The 23,980-nt window shown below is 34.2% G+C and overlaps 1 protein-coding gene across 2 annotated transcripts in view; it reads right to left on the bottom strand.

The window, feature by feature from the left end:
• TAOK1 (TAO kinase 1) overlaps positions 1 to 23,980 on the bottom strand; it is a 145,881-nt gene that overhangs the window by 75,321 nt on the left and 46,580 nt on the right. Inside the window, exon 1 of one of the 2 annotated variants that reach the window (XM_023530556.1) lies at positions 18,207 to 18,421. In XM_023530556.1, coding sequence (XP_023386324.1) covers positions 18,207 to 18,338 — 132 coding nt within the window. In that variant the 5' untranslated portion in view covers positions 18,339 to 18,421. Of the gene's footprint in view, positions 1 to 18,206; positions 18,429 to 23,980 lie in introns of those variants that run through there. The other variant, XM_011359929.2, reaches the window with a different exon arrangement.

The raw sequence follows: 23,980 nt of genomic DNA on the forward strand, positions 1-23,980 counted from the left end.
AAAACAAGAACGAGCCCAAATAAACAACCTAACACTTCATCTTTAAAAACCAGAAAAAGAAGAACAAATGAAGCCTAAAGTCAGCAGAAGGAACGAAATCATCAAAATTAGAGCAGAAATAAATGAAATTGAAAACAGAACAAAACAAAAAAACAATAGAAAAAATAAATTCAACAAAGAGCTAGTTCTTTGAGAAGGTTAATAAAATTGACAAACCCTTGGCTAGACTCACTAAAGAAAAAAGAGAAAGGACACAAACAAAATCAGGGATGAAAGCGGGGAAATTACGACAGACACTGCCGAAATACAAAGGATCATACAAGAATACTACGAAAAAGTATATAACATTAAATTTAATAACCTTGAAGAAATGGACCAATACTTAGAAAAATACAACCTTCCTAGACTGAATCAAGAAGAACTGGAAAATCTAAATAGACCGATCAGAAGTATGGAAATTGAAACAATCATCAAAAACGTACCAAAAAGTAAAAGTCCAGGACCAGATGGCTTCACCAGTGAATTCTACCAAACATTCCAAGATTTAATACCTATTCTCAAACTCTTCCAAAAAATCAAAGAGGAGGCAAGGCTTCCCAACTCATTTTATGAGGCCAATATTACTCTGTATTATCTTTACCAGGTTTTGGTATCTTGTCAAAGGCTTTTAATAAAAAGCCTTTGACAAGATACCAAAACCTGGTAAAGATAATACAAAAAAAGGAAACTACAGACCAATATCTCTTACGAACACAGATGCAAAAATCCTAAATAAGATACTAGCGAACCAAATACAGCAACATATTAAAAAGATTATACTGCACGATCAAGTGGGCTTCATCCCAGTGGCACAGGGATGGTTCAACATACGCGAATCGATTAATGTGATACACCACATAAACAAATTAAAAAATAAGAATCATAAGACCATATCGATAGATGTAGAAAAAGCCTTTGACAAGATACAGCATCCATTTATGATCAAAACACTTAACAAAATTAGTATAGAAGGAAAGTACCTTAACATAATAAAGGCCATATATGACAAACCCTCAGCCAGCATTATACTTAATGGTGAAAAATTGAAAACTCCCTCCAAGATCAGGAACAAGGCAAGGCTGTCCACTATCGCCACTGTTATTCAATATAACATTGGAGGTCCTAGTGAGTGCATTCAGGCAAGAAAAGGTATAAAAGGCACCCAGATAGGAAATGAAGAAATCAAACTGTCACTATTTGCGGATGACATGATTCTCTATATAGAAAACCATAAAGACTCCACAAGAACACTACTAGAAACAAGAAACAAATACAGTAAAGTTTCTGGATACAAAATCAGTGTTCGAAAATCCATAGTGTTCCTATACTCTAATAATGAAGTGTCGGAAAAAGAAGTGGAAAAAATAATTTCTTTTGCAATTGCAACGAAAAGAATAAAATACCTAGGAATAAAATACCTAATGAAACATGTGAAGGACCTATGTAGTGAAAACTGTAAGACCCTATTAAAAGAAATCAAAGAAGATACAAAGAAATGGAAAGATATTCCGTGTTCTTGGATTGGAAGAATCAACATAGTTAAAATGACCATATTACCTAAAGCATTCATTATACAGATGTAATGCAATCCCCATCAAAATCCCATTAGCATTTTTTAAGGATATAGAACAAAAAATCATCAGATTTGTATGGAAGCACAAAAGACCATGAATTGCCAAAGCCATCCTGAGAAAAAAGAATGAGGCTGGAGGCATCACTTTGCCCAACTTCAAATTATACTACAAAGCCACAGTATTCAAAACAGCATGGTACTGGCAGAAAAACAGACACACGGACCAGTGGAACAGAATCGTGAGTCCAGAAGTAAACCCATATTTACATGGACAAACAATTTTCGACAAAGAAGCCAAAAACATACAGTGGAGAAATAAATGGTGCTGAGAAAACTGGAAAGCCACATGCAAATGAATGAAACTAGACTATTGTCTATTATTGCACGCCAAAAGTAACTCAAAATGGATTAAGGACCTGAATATAAGACCTGAAACAATAAAATGCAGAGAAGTAAACATAGGAAGTAAAGCCAAGGACCTTGGACTTAGAGGATTTTATGAATTTGACCTCAAAGGCAAGGGAAGTCAAAGCAAAAATAAATGAATGGGACTACATCAAACTAAAAAGCTTCTGCTCAGCAAAAGAAACTGTCAACAACATAAACAGATAATGGGAAAATATATTTGCAAGCAACGCCTCCGATAAGGGCCTAATATCCAAAATATACAAACAACTCTTACAACTCAGTAACAACAACAAAAAAACCGATCCAATCAAAAAATGGGCAGAGGACCTGAACAGACACTTCTCCCTAGAGGACATAAAAATGGCCAACAAATATTTCAAAAGATGCTCAACATCGCTAGCTATTAGGGAAATGCAAATCAAAACCACAATGAAATACCATCTCACATCTGTTACCAAAGCTATAATCAACAGGACAAGTAATAACAAATGTTGGAGAGAATGCGGGGAAAAAGGAACTCTCATACACTGCTGGTGGGACTGCAAATTGTTACAGCCACTATGGAAAACAGTATGGAGGTTCCCTAAAAAACTAAGAATATATCCACCATATGATGCAGCAGTCCCTCTAACTGGGTGTTTATGCCAAAGACTTGAAAACCAAAATCTGAAAAGATATTTGCACACTGATGTTCATAGCAGCATTATTCACAGTGGCCAGGACATGGAAGCAACCGAAGTGTCCTACAATAGATGACTGGCTAAAGAAGCTGTGGTACATATATACAATGGAATATATTACTCAGCCATAAGAAGACGTGAAATACTGCCATTTGCGACAACATGGATGGACCTGAAGATAATCATGGTAAGCAAAATAAGCCAGATAGAAAAAGTTGAAAATCACATGATATCACTTATATGTGGGATATAAATCTAAAAGCAACAAATGAACAGGACAGAGACTCAAAGACATGGACAATGAACCAGAGGGTTGGGGATGGGGGAGGAGGGGGAAGGTAGACAGTATAAAGGGAATCAAATATGCGGGCATAGAGGGAAGGTGAACTGGGTAAAGGGGATCAAATATATGGTAGCTGAAGGAAACTGGACTTTTGGGTGGTAAACACACAATGGCACATATAGATGTAAAATTATAATGTACACCTGGAAATTACATAATTGTTTTAACCAATGTTACCCCAATAAACTTGATTAAAAAATACAAAATAAATAAATAAAATGAAAATTAAAATCAATCAATTAATTAATCATCTTCAGCAGAAAATAGTTTTACCAAGGAAACATTCCAGGATATAAGGAGGAACAAAAGAAAAGCTATGCCATTAATTTTATGAAGCCAGTATAACTGAATAACTAAAACTTCGCAAACAGCACAAAGTAGAAAGTTAGGTACCAATTTCATTTTTAAATATAGACAAGAGAATTCTAAATAAAATTTAAAATCCAAATATTACAGGGCATTAAAAGAAATTTTAATAACAATAATCACAGATAGTCAAATGATTTTAATGCTAGTAAAACATTTAATAATTTACCACAGTTTTTCAAAAAAGTCAAAGGGAGAAACACACCCACCCACACACACTCAAAAAATGCTGAAAATGCAGGAAGATCCCAACTCTAAATGTATTTAATTGCGAAGAAGGCCAAACTGTTAGAAAACTCAAATTAGAAATATAATTCCTCAACATGATAAATTATGCCTATTGTAAACAACTCCTAATCAGGATTAAGGTAGGACTGGTGCAATGCTATCACAATTATTATTTATGACTTGTGGAAATTCTGAAAAAGGTAAAAATATAACAGACACATAGTAGTTAACTTTCTGGAAAGAAGAGCCAAAATCTCATTATGTGTTTTAAAAAAATGATTATGATTATAAATATATATATATAAGGCACAAGATTATAGCTGCAAAATATTTAAAATGAGTTTATTAAAAGGGTCAGAACCATCTCAAATAATCTGTGGAAGAACTCATGGTCAATTCAGACTTTAATAAATTCCCAAAGATAAAATGTTCTAAAATTAGATTAGAACATTTGATGGCAGCAAAACTGTATTTACTAAAAAGCAATGAAATGTACACTTAAAGTTGGGGAACTTATGGTATATAACTTATACCTTAGAAACTTGTTGAAAAAAAGACAGCATATATATGAATTATACCTCAATAGAGTTGCTTTAAGATACTCTGTTAAGTAGGTCCTGGGAATAATTAATGACATTCCAAGTTCAATTACTAGTGGATTGGTTAATGGAAATTTGTATCACTTATTATAAAGGCTGAAGCAGATCTATCCATGTTAAATTCTGCTTGAATATGAATTTATTTTCCCAAAACATTCTCTGGTTATCTATCTGTGAGCCTCTTGATTTTAATCAATAGTTTTAAACAACTATATTCTTTTCTAACAGCTTTACTGAAATATAATTTGCATACCATAAAATTCACCCATTTCAATGTGTACAATTTAACGGCTTTTAGTATATTCACAGACATACACAAACATTACTTTAATTTTAGAACCTGCATCTTCTCAAAAAGAAACTCCAAATTCTTCATTTAAAAATGATTAAATGGTAAATTTTGTGTATTTTACAACAAAAAATTTCTCTATTAAAAAAACTGTACCACTTTAGCTATTACTCTATCCCTTTTCCCCATCCCCTCAGCCCTAACCAACAACTAATCTACTTTGTCTCCCTAGAGATTTGCCCATTCTGGACACTTCGAATAAATGGAATCATATATGTGGTCTTTTGTGAATGGCTTTTCACTTAGCACAGTGTTTTCGAGATTCATGGCGAATGATATGGAGTATCTTTTCATGTGCTTCTTGACCATTTGTACATTTTCTTTGGAGAAATGTCAATTAAGAGCCTTTGCCCATTTTTAAATTGGGTTCTCTTTTTTATTATTGAGATGTAAGAGATCTTTATATATTCTAGACACAAGTTCCTTATCAGATCACATGATTTATAAGTATTTTCTCCAATTCGGTTGTCCTTTCACTGTTTTGAAGCACAGAAGTTTTTGATTTTGATAAAGTCTAATTTATTTTGTTGTTGTTGCACATGCTTTTGGCATCATATCTAAGAATCCTTTGCCAAAAGCAAAGTCATTCAGATTTACCCTTATGTTTTTTTCTAAGAAAACTGTTACATTTAGGTCTTTGATCCATCTTGAGTTAATTATTATTTATGTAGGAGGTAAGGGTCCAATTTCATTGTTTTGCATTAAACAGCTACACTTTTAATTAGCCTAAGATAAAGCTTAATTTAAAAGTAGAAATACTAACTACAATGCAATATCCTGGATTCGATTATAGAACAGAAGAGAGAGTAAAAAAACTGGGAAAACCTGAATAAAGTTAATAGAGTGTATCAGTGCTGACTTCTTAGTTTCTTAGTTTTGATAAATGTATCATGATTACGTAACATGTCACCATTAGGGGAGCTCCGTGAAGGTTGTAAGAAAAATCTCTTTACTATTATTGTGAAATCTGCAAATCTAAAATTGTTTTTAAATAGCAAAAAAGTGACTATAATTTATTAAAATCCAAATTTATTAGTAATAATTATCAAATTAAGTGAGCAAATTAAAATGAGATATAAATTTTGTCTATCATGTCTAAAACCACAAAAAATAAAAGTATTTAATGTTAACCATGTTTTTTCCTCTCTTCAGGATCACTTATTGTGCTTACTTATGTTTTAATAGTCTCCTCTAATGTAGGACCATTCCTTAACTTTTGTTTGTCTTTCACTACACTGGCATTTTTGAAGAATACACTGTGGAATTTAATAGAATGTTACTAAATTCGAGCTTGGCTGACATTTCTTCAAGATTACATTCTGATTATACATCCCTGGCCAAAATACTACAAGAATGATATTGTGTCCTTTTCAGGGTATCCTATATGGAGGTATACAATGTCTGTCTGTTCCTTATTGGTGTAACTAATTTTATCACCTGCTCAAAGAGCTGTTTTTTTCCCAATGTATACAGTTACAGCTACAAATTCCTACCTTGTATTCAAGAAACAATCTGTGGAAAGATACTTTTAAATTATGTAAACATCCTGCTCATCAAACTTTCCCACTAGATTTAGCAACTATCGGAGATTCTAGCCCCAAACAATTTTCTCTATGATGATTACAAAATGTTGATATTTTCCACATCTACCATTCCTTTTACATTTATCAGTCAGCATTCTAAGGAAAAGGCCTCCCTTTTCATCCATTTATCCTCATCTATTACGGAAATTGTGGATTCCTATTTTAGTCGATAGCTTATAATCCCGATATCTTTATATTGATGTTCAAATTGTTCCAGATTTAGCCAGTGAGAGCCCCTTCAAGCTGTGTCCGTTTGACAGACCGCATCTTTTTTTTTAAGCACTTTTTAACTTTGTCACAAGATGTTCTAAGGTTTATCTTTTATGTTTCCTGTCCCCACAACAAAATGAGCCTTTCCTCTAAGGATCTCTTCTCCCTTTTAGTAAGGAATTCAAGATAGAGTGCTAAGTATGCTTATTGCTACTAGGGTGTCACTGAAACCAGAGTCTTGCGGAATTAGCTCTAATTAATAGAGCTAATTAATTAGTTCATATTAATACATCCAATTCCTATCCAATCCCACATGGTTCTTTCTTACCTTCCCTGATTCCATATTTCTATCAATGGATCTAAGCTGCAACAATTATTTCCCTTAGTCCTCTACACTTAATAAAAGAAAATTTTATTCTATTATATATGTGTATCTCTGTGTGAATGAGGGGAGGGGAGGGGAGGAGAGAGGAAGAGAGGAGAGGAGAGGAGAGGAGAAGAGAGAAGAGAGAAGAGAGGAGAAGAGAGGAGAAGAGAGGAGAAGAGAGGAGAGGAGAGGAGAGGAGAGGAGAGGAGGAGAGATCTTACTGATACCTCCAATTCCAAACCAACACCACAGGGTTATTTCTAGCTTTCTCCCTTTTCTTATTTACAAATAAGGAATTTATTTCTTTCTCGGACAGTAAGAAAACTGGTTCTCATTATCTACAATATATTTACTTATTAAAACCTACTATACATATGCAGTAGTTTGATTACCAAACTATATCTCTGTGAGAAACAAAGTGACTAGAGTTACTTTCGTCTTTAGCTTTAAGAATATTCAGCCAAAATATTACTTGCAAAAGAACTTTAATTCTTTTCCTCCCCATCCCCTTTTCTGTGTTTGTTATTTATAATAGTTAGGTTCATTTGTTACAGTCTCTATTCCATTTGAGTTTCTTCCTTATGGCATAGCTTTTATTTTTTTTATGACCATTTAAATGAACTTGGGTAAAATTCATTCTTTGTGGTGCACACAATGAATTAGATCACAGTTTTTGGCAATTATGAATAAAATTGCCATAAATATTCACCTAAAAGTTTTTGCATATATCTGAGTTTTCATTTCCTTGGATTAATATCTAGGAGTGGGAATCCTGGGTCATATGAAAAATGATATGTTTAACTTTATTTAAAAACTGCCAAACTGTTTTCCACAGTGACAAGACTGTTTCACGTTCCTACAATGAATGAGATTAGCAATTGCTTCACATACTCACGAGCATTTGATTTTGTCTGTATTTTTTCTCCTTGTCTTTATTAAGTCACTCTAATAGGCATGTGTGGTATCTCATTGTGGTCTTAATTTGTATTTCCCTAAGCACTAATGATGTTGAAACTCTTTGTATTTTTATTGACCAGCTGTATTTGCAGGGGGGTGGGGGAGGAAGAGGGGTGATGTTTCCGGTTAGACCTTTTACTCAGTTGTTGTTGTTGTTTTATTGTTGAGTTTTGAGAATTCTTTTATGGTCTAGATACAAATCCTTTGCTGGATATGTGACTTGCAGATATTTTCTGCAAGTCTGTGGCTTTCCTTTTCATTCTCTTAATATTATCTTTGAGAGCAGAAGCTTTAAATTTTGATAAAGTTCAATTTATAAACTTTGTCTCTTATGGATAATGCTTTTAATGTCCTATCTATGAACTCTTTGCATAATTCAGAGTAATAAAGGTTTTCTCCTATATTTTATCTTAGAAGCTTTATAATATTATGCTCTTCATTTAGAACTATGATCCCTTTCCATTAGTTTTTCTATAAGGTGTGACTAGTTGCTGTGGCACTATTTGTTGAAAAGACTACCATTTCTTCATTGAATCGTCTTTGCCCCTTTGTCAAAAATCAATTGACTATATTTATCTGGGTATATGTCTGGACTCTTTTTAATTTATGTATTTACTCTTTCAACGATATCATACTATCTTAATTACTGCAGGTTTACAGTAGGTTTTTGAAATCAGATAGTGAGTTCTTTAATTTGCTCTTTTTCAAAATGGTTTTGGCTATTTTTGTTCTTTTGTCTTTCCATAAAATTTTAGAATATACTTGTCAATGTCTATTTAAAAAGTCTGCTGGGATTCTGATTGGGATAGCATTGACTTTATATATCAAACTGGAGATAATTGATAGCATGACAGTATTTAGTCTTCGATCCGTCAACACAGTATATCTCTCATCAGTTATTCAGGTCTTCTTTGTTTTATGGTTTTCAGCATACAGATCTTGCATATTTTGTTGGATTTATACTCAAGTATTTCATGTTGGGGGTACTATAAAGAGTACTTTTAGAATATAAGAAATTCCAACTGTTCACTAATATAATAGAAATACAATGAATTTTTGTGTATTGATCTTATATTCTACAACCTTGCTAATCTCACCTATTAGTTCTAGGAGTCCTTTTGAAGACAGTAATTTTCCAAAGTAAATAATCATGTGGTGTGTAACATAGTAAATATGGTAAAAATGTGGATAAATTTATAAACTATTCTTGCTCTTAGATTCTTTAAAATACATAGACTGTTTAAAGTGAAAATTATGATACTAAGTTTTGGATTTATAATTATGTAGATGCAATAAAACAAGGCTAGCATAAAGGATATAGAGAAGAACCATGATTTCTACATTTTCCTTGACGTGATCAATATTAACAAATGAACTGAAAAGAATGTAGGATATTCTTCTAGTAGAATAAGATAATAGTCAGAATAGAAAAAAAGTTTTAAAAAGTGTTTGTATACATAAAAAATACAATGTAGAACAGAATTAAATGAGCTATGAGTAATTAAAGATGAGTACAATACTACATGGCATCTATACTCATTGCCTGAGAATAAAAGAGTAAAGATAAAATTGCCTGTAGCCTAAAGATAAAGTTGATGCTGTCTAGAGTGAAAAAGGAGTAGGAAAGAGAAACCAGATACAATCGATCATTTTGTTTCAAACCAGGAAACTGTCTGTGAAGATCCATTTGGGAGCTATTTTGATGAACCAGTAAGAATGACCTGAAATCACCATATCAATTAATTATATGTAAATGGTATTTTTATATTTCTTTTGTGCACTTACTACTTTTTTTTCTTATAACACTAAAAAATTTGCTATGACCACTGAAAATATAAAACCTGCCAAGTTCCCAAAAGAAAACAGATTAGTAAAATCTTACACTAGGAAATAAGAGATAAATATTCATTTTATTTTTTAAAATGAAAACAGCTTTAGTGAAGTAAATAAATGACTTCTCTGGACCTTACATGGTCTGCCATATTTGTTGGCAAGCTACCTGATTCCTAGGCCAGTGTTCTGTGGACTATCTATGGACATAGTGTTGGTTCTATTTAAGGTATTGGAAACTAAAAGAGAATGTTTTATCTTCCTGGCAATCTAGAGATAGTGGTCATTTTGGACATCTGACTCTTGGTTTAGTTTCAAATATTTATTATGATACCAATCTTTGATTAGCCTGACCGATGAGACAGCCAGCAGAGCTGGCTCAATGAGAGTATTTTTAAATTTAAGGTAATCTCTACTGCCAATTAATAAAAATTCAGAGATATAAGAACTATTTTTAATCATCTAAAAGATTTTTACAAGAAGAATTTCCTTTATATACTCTATAGACAGATACTGCACATTTAGCTCTGCCATGGTGAGAGGAAACAAAATAGAAGTACCTATTCTTGTGTGCACACATATACACATATGCAACACACAGACACATATACTCCCACCCGGGTTTACCTGATACCACAAAATATGAAGGTTAGTGACCTAGAAATGAAATTACAGAAAAAAACATTCAATTCTGGGCTATATTCAAACTTTGCTCATCTATATGGTGCATGTTTCCCAGACATCAAAACAATTAACAGAAAACATCAGCTCAGAGCAGCTACCTGACTCCTCTATGCTTTCATGCAGTGGTTCCTGGGGTTGTCCTAACCTGAACTTAGGTTTCTTGACTTCCTAAGCCACCTTTTTTTGTTTCCTTCCCTCGTTTTATTATACAAACCTGTCAAACGTACAGTAAAGTTGATGTAACAAAGTGAATCTTTATGCCTTCCACTAGGTCAGAAGTTACATAAACTTTTTCCATAAAGAACAAGATATTAAATATTTTAGGCTTTGTGAGCCAAATACATATTATTCTTTTTCTATTGCATTTCTTTTCCTTCCCCCCCTCCTCCCCAATGTAAAAACCAATCCTAGTTTGGAAGCTAAGCAAAAATAGTTCACAGACTAGATTAAGCCCACAGGCTGTAGTTTCAGGGCCCCTAATATAGTAAAATCCATGGTTAACATTTTGCCACATTTGCTTTTAAACTATCTAAATATAAATGCTGTTATCATTACATTATCATTGAAGAGGACTTGAGAGTAGACATTCTCATCCTTCACTTCAAAGTACTTCTTCATATATCTCCTGAGAATAAGAACATTCTCTTGAATAACCACAGCTCAATTATTAATTAGGAAATTTAGCATTGATATACTATTATCCAGTACATATATAGCCCATATTCAAATTTTACCAACTATCTCAGTAACATCCTTTACAGAAAAATTTTTTTTCAATCCAGGATCACACATTTTGTTTAATCACCAGGTCTCTCCAGAGCCAACTTCTGTTGCTCCTATTAGATCCTTACTTCTGGGATTATGAGATTTTCTCTCCCAAACACAGCTCTCTGAAATAATCCAGCGTGGGTAGGACAACCCCAGAAACTATTGCATAAGGCGGTCCAAGCACTAGAGAATTACCTCCCACCTCCCCAAAAAAATTCTGTTCCAAGGGTGAGGAACTACAATGTGTACTTTCTTACCTTGTCACAAAACAGGTTCTCTTGATTCTATCAATTTAAACTTAAACTCTGCAATGTGTATTCACCTCTGCACCCTTATGACAATATCTAGTTTAAGCTCTCAGAGATGTAAGAGCTTCATATATTTAAAAAGCTTCATAAAAGCTTCATAATCAGCCTCCCTTCTTACATTGTTGGCACATGTAATCTTTCCTCCACACTGCTACAAGAATAAACTTTCTATATCACAAGTGGAAATAAAATATTTCTGTTGCACTTTGGCAGTTCCCTCAAGACTTCAAAATAAGGCCCACATTTCTTAGTATAGTATAGGAGGTTCTCTCCAAGAACCTTCACTTACCTTTCCTTTTTACCTTTCTCTGATCATATTCTCAGTTCCTACTACAACCTTAACTCAAAACATACCCACTTCAGTCAGACACTTCAACAAAGACTACTGGACTGGTAAGTTCTGGATTTGGGATAATGCAATTTTATAGTTTTATTTAAAAATTTTAAACTGCTGATTATTTTGCCGATATGTAATTTAATTCAGTCCCTTTAATGAACAGAAAAGGACAATAATATCACTTTTCCCACTAGACAGATCATATAGAAACGTTTAAAGAAGAGAGAAGCCTACTGAAATTCTATACTTTTCATTATTAACAATTAAAGACCAAATGCTCCAAAAACATATATTTTATTTATTAGAGAAGGACATATAAAAGTCCACCATGCAGATGCAAATAATATTAACCAAGGGAAATTTCAATACTAATTCTTGCCATGATGCTTGTGTTAGACTATCCCTGAAGCCCAAAAGAACCATAAAGCAGGCAATATATGTAAAGCAATTTTATGAAACTTCTGGAGAGCAACATATGCAAGCAAGGCTTTAGAGACTAGAATCCGTCAGAGAAGAAGAGTACACAAAGTAAACTGTAAATTACTCCAGCTTCACTCCTGAACTTGTGGTATAGGAAAATAGAGTCCAAGGAGGAAGTTAGGCTGTGGAGACAGAGGCCAAAGACAGGCACTTCCAGAGTGTCTAGGATTTAAAAGGCACAATCTTAGAAGAAAGAGGTGAAAAGAAACAGCTCAAAAATTTGCAAATTCTCAATAGTCAACTCCTAACTATGTATCTTTATAAGACTCCCAGAAACTCAGCAGAAAATGGCAGCTGGAAGACTAAAGAGATAGAGCTTTCAGAAGACAAGTGCTACAGAGATGGAGGTTTGAATTCAAACCCACCAAAATGAATGAGCCTTAATAAACACCCTAGACATTCATTTGGGAGCCCTAAAGAGAGCCATGCTTTAGGAGTAATGGCTAATAAGGGTAAAACTGATTCAACTATAGTTTAAAACTAAGCCTCAAGGTGATTCACTCGTATACTATCAGCTTGCCAAAACAAACGAAAAAACAAATATATCTCTTTCTGAAGAAAAATAACATCATTCAAAACATCTACAATTTCTCCTCTATAATGAAGAATAACCAATCAAAAATTACAAGTCATGCTAAAAAGTGGACCAGATACTTAAAAGGAAAAAATCTAGATATATAAACAGAGCCAATGGTGATTCAGATATGGCATTATCAGACAGAGACTTAAAAAAAGAGGAACCAAATAGATATTTTAGAAGCAAAATATATGAGAAAAATTGCACAAATAACAGGAGAAAGACAGAACTGAAATAGTGTAAGGTTTTTTACATTGTTTGAGAAGTGCTAATTTCATTATAATAAATCAGGAATATATATAATAATCTCTAGGATAACAAAATAATAACAAAAATGCATAATTAGAAGGTTAACAGAAGAAAATTATATGTCACTCATGAATTTTTATGGGCTGTAATTTGATGCTTTGACATCTGGGGCCTTGTTAACAAAAAAAGGTCTGTCACTTCCAGGTGTAGATAATTCCTAGATAGTAGATAAGCACATCTTACATATATAAACCAGCAATCTAGAGACCATATCTCCAATGATTACACTCTGGGCTCCCTATTCCCCGCACTATACACCACAGGGCCAAGTACCAGACAACCAGGGACAGCCTCTTATACCACAGAGCTTGCTGAAATTATTATAACTAGCTAATCCTAAACTTGCTTAGCCTGCCTCACCTGTTCCTTCCCACGGAGACCACAGTAAAGACTCTTGTCCATGTACTCCCCTTGATTTCTCTGCCTCCTCACTGAAATGAGTGCTTTCCCATGTAGTCCCGTATAGCATGGTGTGCCTCCTTCTCTTGGGATCTGTGAGTATAACAACCTATCTTTCCAATGGCAGTTGTTAATTGATCTGCTGGCCTCCCCATATCTGAATAATAATACAACCTATATTTTTAAACAAAAATAACAATAAACATTTGACTAATTGAAAATATGGCAAGAAGGAAGCATAAGGGAAGAAAAGATAAACAGAAATCAAATAGGAAAATAGACTTATGCTTAAGTATAATTAGTAAATAAAATTTTAAAAAAGAGAGACAAGTGACAACCGACACCACAGAAATACAAAAGATAATAAGGAAATACTGTGAAAAATTACATGCCAACAACCTGGAGGAAATGGATAAATCCATAGAAACATACAATCTTCCAAGACTGAATCAGAAAAAACAAATGTGACGAATAAGGAAACCAAATCAATAAACAAAAGTCCTGGACCAGAAGGCTTCACAAGTGAATTTTACCAAACATTCAAAGAATTAACATCTATCCTTCTAAAACTATTGCAAAAAACTGAAGAGTAGGATGGATCCCAAACTCATTTTACAAGGCCAGCATTACCTTGATACTAAAACCAGACAAAGACATTACAAAAAAAATTTTTAGGCCAACATCCCTGATGAACATAGATGTGAAAATCCTCAACAAAATACTAGCAAACTAAATTCAGCCCCATACACCATGATCCAGTGGAACTTATTCCTGGGATGCAAGGTTGGTTCAATATCCACAAATTAATTAACGTGATACACCACATAAACAAAATGAAGGATAAAAATCATAGAATCCTATCAATGGATGCAGAAAAAACAATATGACAAAACTCAGCATCCATTTATGATAAAGACTCTCAGCAAACTGGGGACAGTGGGGACATACCTCAACATAATAAAGGTTATACATGACAAACTGAGAGCCAGCATCATACTCAACAGGAAAAGCTGAAAGTTTTTTCTTTAACATCAGGAAAAAGACAAGAATGTCTACTTTTACCACTTTTATTCAACACCGTATTAGGAGTCCTAGCCATAGCAATCAAACAAGAATAAAAAATAAAAGGCATCCAAGTTGGAAAGCAAAAGTAAAACTACTGTTATTTGCAGATGACACAATACTATATATAATCCAAATATTCCACCAAAAAAAATGAGAACTAATAAATGAATCCACTAAGTAGCAAGATACAAAATTAACATTCAGAAATTGGTTGCATTTTTATACACCATAATAAACTATCAGAAAGAGAAATTAAGAAAACAATCCCATTTACAATTGCATCAAAAAGAATAAAATACCTAGGAACAAATTTAACCAAGAAGGTAAGAGACCTGTACTCAGGAAACTATAAGACACTGAAGAAAGAAACTGAAGACACAAATAAACGGAAGGATATACTGTGCTCATGGATAGGAGGAATTAATACTATTAAAATGTCCATACTACCCAAAGCAATCTACAGATTGAGTGCAAGCCCTATCAAATTACCAATGAAATTTTTCACAGAACTAGAACAAACTGCTAAAATTTATATGGGACCACAAGACTCTGAATACCCAGAACAATCTTGAGAACGAAAAATGAAGTTGGAGGTATCACACTATCTTGATATCAAACGATACCACAAAGCTACAGTAATCAAAACAGCATGGTACTAGCATAAAAACAGACACACATATCAATGGAACAGAATAGAGGGCCCAGAAATAAACCCGTGCATATATAGTCACTTAATCTATGACAAAGGAGGCAAAAATATACAATGAGGAAAGACAGTCTCTTCAATAGATAGTGTTGGGAAAACTAGACAGGCAATGGGAAAAAAATAAATCTAGACTTCTTTCATATACCACATAAAAAAATAAACTAAAAATGGATTAAAGACTTAAATATAAGACCTGAAACTAGGCCGTAAACTCTGTGACATCACTCTTAGCACTATTTTTTTTTTGGATATGTCTCCTTAGGCAAAGGAAACAATAGAAAAAATAAACGAATTAGGACTACATCTTACTAAATAGTTTTTGCACAGTGAAGGAAACCATCAACAAAATAAAAAGACAAACTACCAAATGGAAGAAAATATTTGCCAATGATACATCCGATAGGGATTAATATCCAAAATATATAAAGAACTCATACAACTCAACCAAAAAAAATAAAAATCCACAGAGAATCCAATTAAAAAATGGGCAGAGGACCTGAATCAATATTTCTCCAAACAGAACATAGGGGTGGCCAACAGACATATAAAAAGATGCTCAACATTACTAATCATCAGGAAAATTCAAATGAAAACCACAAGATATCATCTGACACCTGTCTAAATGGCTACTGTCAATAAATCAATATGACAAGTGTTGGAACCTTGTGCACTGTTGTGAGATCATAAACTGGTGCAGCCACTATGGGAAACAGCGTGGAGATTCCTCAAAAATTTAAAAATAAAACTAGCATATGTCTCAGCAATTCCATTTCTGGGTATTTATCTGAAGAAAACAAAAACACTAATACAAAAATATATATGCACCCCTTTGTTCCTTGCAGCATTATTTACACTAGCCAAGACATGGAAGCAACCTAAGCATCCATCAATAAACGAATGTATAAAGAAGATGTGGTACATGTATATAATGAAATATTACTCAGACATAAAAAAAAAAATGAAATCTTGCCATTTGCGACAACATAGATGGACCTAGAGAGTATTATGTTAAGTGAAATAAGTCAAATACCATATGATTTCAACTATATGTAGAATATAAAAAAATAAACAAATAAACAAAACAGAAACAAACTCATAGATGCAGAGAACAAATTGATGGTTGCCAGATGGAGGGGATGGGGAATGGGTGATAAAGGGACGTAAAGTACAGCATAGGGAATATAGTTAATAATATTTTAATAACTATCTGTGCTGTCAGATGAGTACTACTCCTAGTGGGGTGATCACTTTGTGAGGTGTATAAATGTCTAATTACTATGTTGTACAACTGAAACTAATATAATAATGTATGTCAACTGTAATAGAAAAATAAATTTATAAAAAGATCAACACACATAAATCAGCTGTGTATATATATCCTATATGCCAGCAATCAACAATCTGAAAAAGCAATTAAGAAAACAATTCCATTTACAATAGTATCTAAAAGAATAAAAGATCAACAAAGTATAAGACATTGAAAACTATATAAAACACTGCTGAACAAAATTAAAGACCTAAATAATGTTTAGAAAGACATCTTGTGTTCATGGGTTGGAAGATTTAATACTGGTAAGATGCCAATACTACCAAATGTGATCTACAGATTTAAATAATCCTTATGAAAATTCCAACGGACTTTTTGCAGAAATGGAAAAGCCAATCCTGAAATTTATATAGAATTACAAGGTGCCTAAAATATTAAAAACTATCCTTTAAAAGAATAACAAAGTTATTCCCGATCTGAACCATACTACAAAGCCACAATAATCAAAACATACTAGCATAAAGATGACTTATTATAAAGACAAATGGAATAGAACTGAGAGTTCAGAAATGAATCTATACAATATGGATAATTGGTTTGACAAGGACATCAAGACAAATTCAGTAAGGGGAAAAAAATCATCTCTTCAACAGATGGTATTGGGACAACTGGATTTCCACATGCAAAAGAAAAAACTGGACCTCTACTTCACAACATATATAAAAATTAACTCAAAATGGATCAATGACCTAAATATAAAAGCTAAGAATATAAAACCCTTAGCAGGAAACATAGGAGTAAATCATTACGGCCTTGGATTTGGCAGTGGATTCTTAGACATGACACCAAAAGCACGAGTGACAAAAGAAAAAACAGATAAATTGGACTTCACTCAAATTTAAAACTTTTATATATCAAAAGAAATTATGAAGAAAATTAAAAAAAAATTAGAGTGGGAGAAAATATCTGTAAATATTCAGAATACACAAAGAATCTTTACAACTCAATCAAGAGGCAACTAAATTTTAAACTGGGAAAAGGACCTGAATGTCATATAACGTGATTGATCTATGAAGTGATGCTAAACATTACAAAAGTGATATGTTTTACATAAAGTACAAATGTTGTATGATTCTGTTTACATAAAATATTAGAAGAGGCAAATTATAGGGACAAAAAATAGTTTAGAGGTTACCAGGGGCTGCGTGGAAGGGGAAATTCAGAATTATTGCTAATACAGAGTTTTTTTTGGGGTGATGAAAAAGTTTTTAAAATAGTGGGAATGGTTGTACAATATTGTGAATATAATCAATGCCACAAACTGTACACTTACAAATGGTTAAAACAGCAATTTGGATAATTTTTTTAGCATATAGTACACACATACACACACAAGAAAAAAAGACTTTGATACATTTCCTTCTGCTAAATAACTCTAGATTTTCACAACACTAAAACTGACTCTGTATGGAACTTTACAGAAGTCAGTGTTCTGCAATGTTTAATTTTATAGCAATACAAGTGATATGACTCCTAGAAACTGTGTGCTGAAATTCTAAACATGTAAGTTAAAGCAAAAATAATATTCTTTACCACTTTCTCAATAATCCAAGAAGCTCAATAAATAAAACTATCTACTTTGATATTATACACACACATCTATGCAAGTGACTATAAAACAGACTATGGCCTGTGTCTCTTTATTGTTTTTTACTCTGAAAGGACTGGATATTATGTAAATGCTGGTCACTGACATGAAGCCTTTAATACTTACAAAATATACTGCTCCAAAGCTGCCATGGCCAATTTCTCTGAGATCTGTGAAGAGCTTCTCTGGATCTTCTTTGAAGAAGAGCTCTGCAATTTCAGGGTCCTTGAGGCTGCCTGCTCTGTTAGTTGATGGCATCCTGCTGGGCAATCAGCTGTCTGATTCTAATTTTATACTGCTATCCCAATCCTTGGTTCATCTGTATGAATGAAGCCACGTTGGCATAAACTATTGTAGAGAAATAAGAAAAGAAAAAAGTCAGGAAAAGCAAAAGCTGTTAAGAATAATTAGTTTAAGATCATTTTTCCAAAGGAACATATAAAATTATCTCAGGTCTAGAATTTCACCGAGAAGAAAGTGTGGTCTAGTAGTGAAATAGCTTCTAAACCCAGTTCACCATCATGATTACCTGTGGTGCTTAAAAAAGAAGATTCCTACTACACATAGTATATAAGTATATACTATCCATATACTTTTAAAAGTTAAATAAATCTTTATATCTTGGAAGGTTTTATGTATCAGTACTTAAAAAATTTATCTAATCCCATGCAGTGAGCCCATCAGCAAAAGAGATAATGTAATACAGACTATTAAAAACATGTACAACTCAGGATGTATCCATAGTATATTTCTAACAACAAGAAGAACTCCATGTATTAATGATCTTCAAATATAAGAAAATACACAAAAGATTTCATTCAGTAAGCTCTTTCTTTTCCTTTCAGATACCACGTGCCACTGTTTAGTCAACTATAAGACATTCCAGAGAAAAATGCAATGGGAAAGTAATGAATTTAACTCAGACAACTGCTTCCCCCATAAACTTGATTCACACAAAATATGGCCTTTATCAAATTTGCTTCATTAGATAAGCAGACACTAGAAATAACCAGTAAATCCCCTGGTGGTTCTGCTACAATACATTTATATCACATTACCCAATTTTTAAAATGACTCTGATAATTGAGAAACTTCAGATCCTGGGTTCTGGAATGACACTGCCTGGGTATAAATCCTGACAATACTATTTATAAGCTGTGACTTGGAAAGCCTCATTTTCCTAATCTGTAATATGAAAATAATAACCTCAGAATAGTTATGAGAGTTAAATAAGTTAATATATGTAAGCACAGACTAGTACTCAGGCGTAGTAAGCACTACATTAAATGTTAGCTATTTTAACCTGCTTAAATTCACTAATTAAAAAAAAAAAACCCTCCATAATTGATTTTGCTAGACTTCTAAGGGAAATTAAAGCTCTAGCCAATTATCCTCATGCTCTTTAATTTTTAAGCAGCTAACTACCTGTCTTATTTTTAGTGAAGACACTGAACCAATTTTAATTCTTGCTAGAAAACTTCTTTGTAATTAAACACATTTGTACCTCCCCAAATTAACACTACACTGCAATAAAAATATTATTTGTTAATTGTTATTTGTATTCCATTTCTAACATACTTTCAAAATTGCCCCATAACTTTTACCAATATCCCTCCCTGCTCTGGACATTCCCTGGAACAAAATGTTTCAACAATTAGAGTTCTTTCAAAAATATATGAGCATAGGAAAGTCACCTAACTTCTCACTCCTAAAATGAGGAGATTGAATTAAATTCCATATAAAGTGGAAATAATCTACCTGTTAAAAAAAATCTTCAGTGTTACTAACGCCTTATTCAAGAATTTTGAATGATCAAGTATTAGTACCCTTATTACATGAATTATTTTACGTTAAAATTTTCATTACTAGTTCCATGATTTGCATCTTCTTTCTTATTTACCTAACAAATTCCCACTCAAAATCTTTCAAGATTTAGATTAAATGTAAAAATGTTTGCAAAATCTTAATTCTAGTAGGAAGAGCTGGTCACTCACTCTCCATGCTCCTAAATATCCTGCAACATTTACTGTATTACATTGCAATTATTTATCTCTCTCCTACACAGGCAGGCACGATATGTCTCATTCATTTTTATATTACCTCCCTACATTATACATCCTACCTCCTACAGTAAATATTACATAAATATTTGTTGAACTAAAAAAAAAAACTTATGTATTCTCTTGATACTACCCCTAAAAATGATCTTTCACAAATATTTACTGAACAAATAGGATAAACAAGACTATTACATGTAAAATATTAAAATTGATAGCACAGAAATTGAGTAAATTCATAAGGATAGCCACAATAAATGTGATAACAGTTAACACTCTTAAAACAATTGGAAAGGCATAAGTTCTTAGAGAAGTAGACATTACAAAAAAAAAAAAAACACGGAAAATTTAGAGCTGAAAAACACAGTATTGGAAATTTAAAAAAACCAACTCATTGCACAGGTTCTACTACAAAACAGGGATGACAGAGGAAAAGAACTAGAGATTAGAGCAATGGAAATTATCTAAACTGATGAACAAAAGTAGAAAAAAAAATGAATAGTACTTTTGTGACTGGTGGAACTATATCAAATTGTCTAAGTTTCACAACACTGGTGTTACATAAAGAGAGGAAAATTAAACTGGTAGAGAAATAATTTTTTTTTAGTAATGGCAGACAAATTCCCAGATTTGACAAAAAGAAATAACTGTAGAGGTTCTAGAAGCTCAGCAAAGCTCCAAACAGGAGAAATGCAAAAAAAACAAACAAACAAAAAATCAAGGTTCTGCTCAAGATGGCAGAGTAGATAAACACTGTGCTCGCCTCTTTCCATGACTATTTCAAAATTACAGCTAAACTACAGAACCATCATTGAGAATTGACTTAAGTTTAGCTCAAAAGAAGTCTTATAACTGAAGATCTACAGAATAAGCCAATTCAAGACTTATTTTAGGAGGGGCAGAGAAAACATACGGGACCAGTCTGGTCCCACATCCACTAGTGGTGGTTAAAAATGAAGGGTATCTTGGCTGCGGAGGTTTCCCCTGAGGAGCAGTAGGTCCCAGCCCCACACCAAGGTCCCCAGCCCAGTATTGCACTGCCAGGGAGAGAAGTCCCCATAACCTGTGGCTGTGAAAACCATTGGTGATTGTGACTTAGTGAGATGGAGGGCTGCTGGAGTGAAAGGCGTTCCTCTTAAAGGGCCCACGCACAGACTTGCTCACTGACTGACTCACTTGCTCTAAGCTCCAGCACTAGGCCAGCAGTTTGAAAGGCATCATCGACATATCGGGATGAATTGTTTGGCTTCAGAGAGAGAGATGGAGGGGCAGCTTTCTTCCAGATAAAGTTGCGGCAGAAGCCATTATTTCTTTGTTGAGCCCTCCCTCCCCCAAACCAGTCTGCATGCACAGGTAGGCACCATTTCTGAGTCTCTATCAACATAGCTAACACCATTTGCCCTGACCTGGGGATTCCCTGAGATCCAGCCAACCTAACTTGTGGGCCCACCCAAGCCACTTCCAGTGGTTTTCCATACAAATGCCTGTCTTGGCTCACATTGAGGACTTTCCTAAAATCTCTCAAAGGTTCACAAACTCCAAACAAGCAGCAGCTGGCCTTGGCATGCCCCATACCTCTTGCTAAGCAGCCCCAAGCCCGCACTAGTGAGTGGCAGCCAGCCTCAGTTCACAGCTTAGTCTCTAATAAGGAACCCTCAAGCCCAACAAAAGTGGCAACCATCTGCAGATCACTTTATAGCTCATACAAAGTGGCCCTGGGCAGGGAACAGACAACAGCTAAACTTTGCCTGCACCAGAGCCCCTCCCTACAGGCCCTAGAACCAACAGACCCAGTGGCTAGTTTCAGACCACACCAGAGCACCACTCAAATCACTGCTACAAAACAGACACCTAAAAGGCAGACTCAGCACTCACCAGAGCCCTGCTAAAGCAAATCCTGCTCCACAGGGTCAGTCCTTGTACAATAGCTCCTCTGCTGTAGTCACGACCAGTCCTCACAACCAATCAGCCTGAGGGTCAATCCCTCCAACTGACATGCAAACATCAACCAAAGTTCAACTACAACAGGAGGGCACATACAACCCACAAAAGGGACATACCTGGAGTACATGATCAGGAAACCAAGGACACTGTGCCACTAGACTCCATAGGACACCTACTACATAAAGCCACTCTACTAAGATTGGGAGATGTAGTAGCCCTACCTTATAGAAACAGACACAGGGAGGCAGCCGAAATGAGGAGACAAACACGTCCCAAATGAAAGATAGAACAAAATTAAACAAAATAGAGACAAGCAATCTACCAGATGCAGAGTTTAAAACACTGGTTATAAGGATGCTCAATGATCTTAGACATAACTTCAACTAAGATACAGGAAACATAAAAAAGAAGACAGAAAACATAAAAAAGAACCAGTAAGAAATGAAGAATACAATAACTGATGTGAAGAATACATTAGAGGGAATCAACAGATTAGATGAAGCAGAAGATCAAATCAACAATTTGGAAGATAAGGTAGCAGAAAACATCCAATCAAAAGAGCAAAAACAAAATGAATACAAAAAAAAAAAATGAAGATAGTTTTTTTTTTCCTCTTTAATTCCCCCATCCCCTTCTATCCCTATGGATGTTGCCGTTTCCCCTTAAGAACTGGATCTCTGAAGGTGGGGCGACTCCTCGCACATGCTCATGGCGTGCACCTGGGGCCTGGCACACCTGGGGCGCAAATCCAGGACCTTCTGTGTGTAAAGCAGACATGCTAACCACTACACTATGGAGCCATCCCAAAATGAGGATAGTTTAAGGGGGACAACATTATGCATACCAAAATTCACATCATAGGGGTAACAGAAGAAAAAAGAAAGCAAAGATTTGAAAAAAAAATGACTGAAAACTTCTCTAACCTGGTGAAGGAAATAGACATAGAATTCCAGGAAGTAGAGTCCCAAACAAGATGAACCTAAAGAGGCCCACACCATAGACACATCATAATTAAAATGCCAAAGGGAGACTCTTAAAAGCAGCAAGAGAAACAGCAGTTACCTACAAGGGAGCTCCCATAAGACTGTCAGATGATTTCTCAACAGAAACTTTGCAGGCCAGAAGGGGGTGGCATGAAATATTCTAAGTGATGAAAAGCAAGGAACTACAACCAAGAATACTCTACCCAGCAAAGCTATCATTTAGAATTGAAGGACATATAAAGATCTTCCCAGACAAGAAAAAGCTAAACCAGCATTACAAGAAATGTTAGAGGGACAAGAAAGAAGAGGAGGTGGCAGGAGGAGGAGAGGGAGGAGAAAGGGAGTGGGGAGGGTGGAGAGAGAGAGAAGAGAGAGAAGGGCAAAGGGGGGGAGGGAGGGACAGGGATTCTTAGATGAAGAAAAGCTAAGAGAATTTGTTGCCAGTAAACCTGCCCTAAAAGAAATGCAAATTACTAAACAAAAGAAAGCTGGAGTGGCTACATTAACAGACTTCAGAATCACAAGAGATAAAGAGAGACATTATATAATAACGATTCTATTCATCAAAACCGAAGTTTGTATTTACCGGACAGAAGAGTCTCAAATTACATGAAGCAAAACTTGATATAACTGAGAAGAGAAGTAAGACAAGTCTATAATTATACTGGTAAATTCCAATACTCCTCTCTCAGAAAAAAAAAATTTTTTTTTTTTTTTAAGTATCTTAAAATATACAGAACAACAGTATGGAACAACACTATCAACCAACTTGACCTAATGACATTTCTAGAATACTCCAACAAAATATACATTATTTTCAAACGCACATATGATATTCACACCAAGACAGAGCATCTTCTGGGCTATAAAACAAATCTTAACAAGTGTAAAAATTTCAATTCATACAAAGTATGTA

Source organism: Pteropus vampyrus, unplaced genomic scaffold, assembly GCF_000151845.1.
Source record: "Pteropus vampyrus isolate Shadow unplaced genomic scaffold, Pvam_2.0 Scaffold50, whole genome shotgun sequence".
NCBI lineage: Eukaryota > Metazoa > Chordata > Mammalia > Chiroptera > Pteropodidae > Pteropus > Pteropus vampyrus.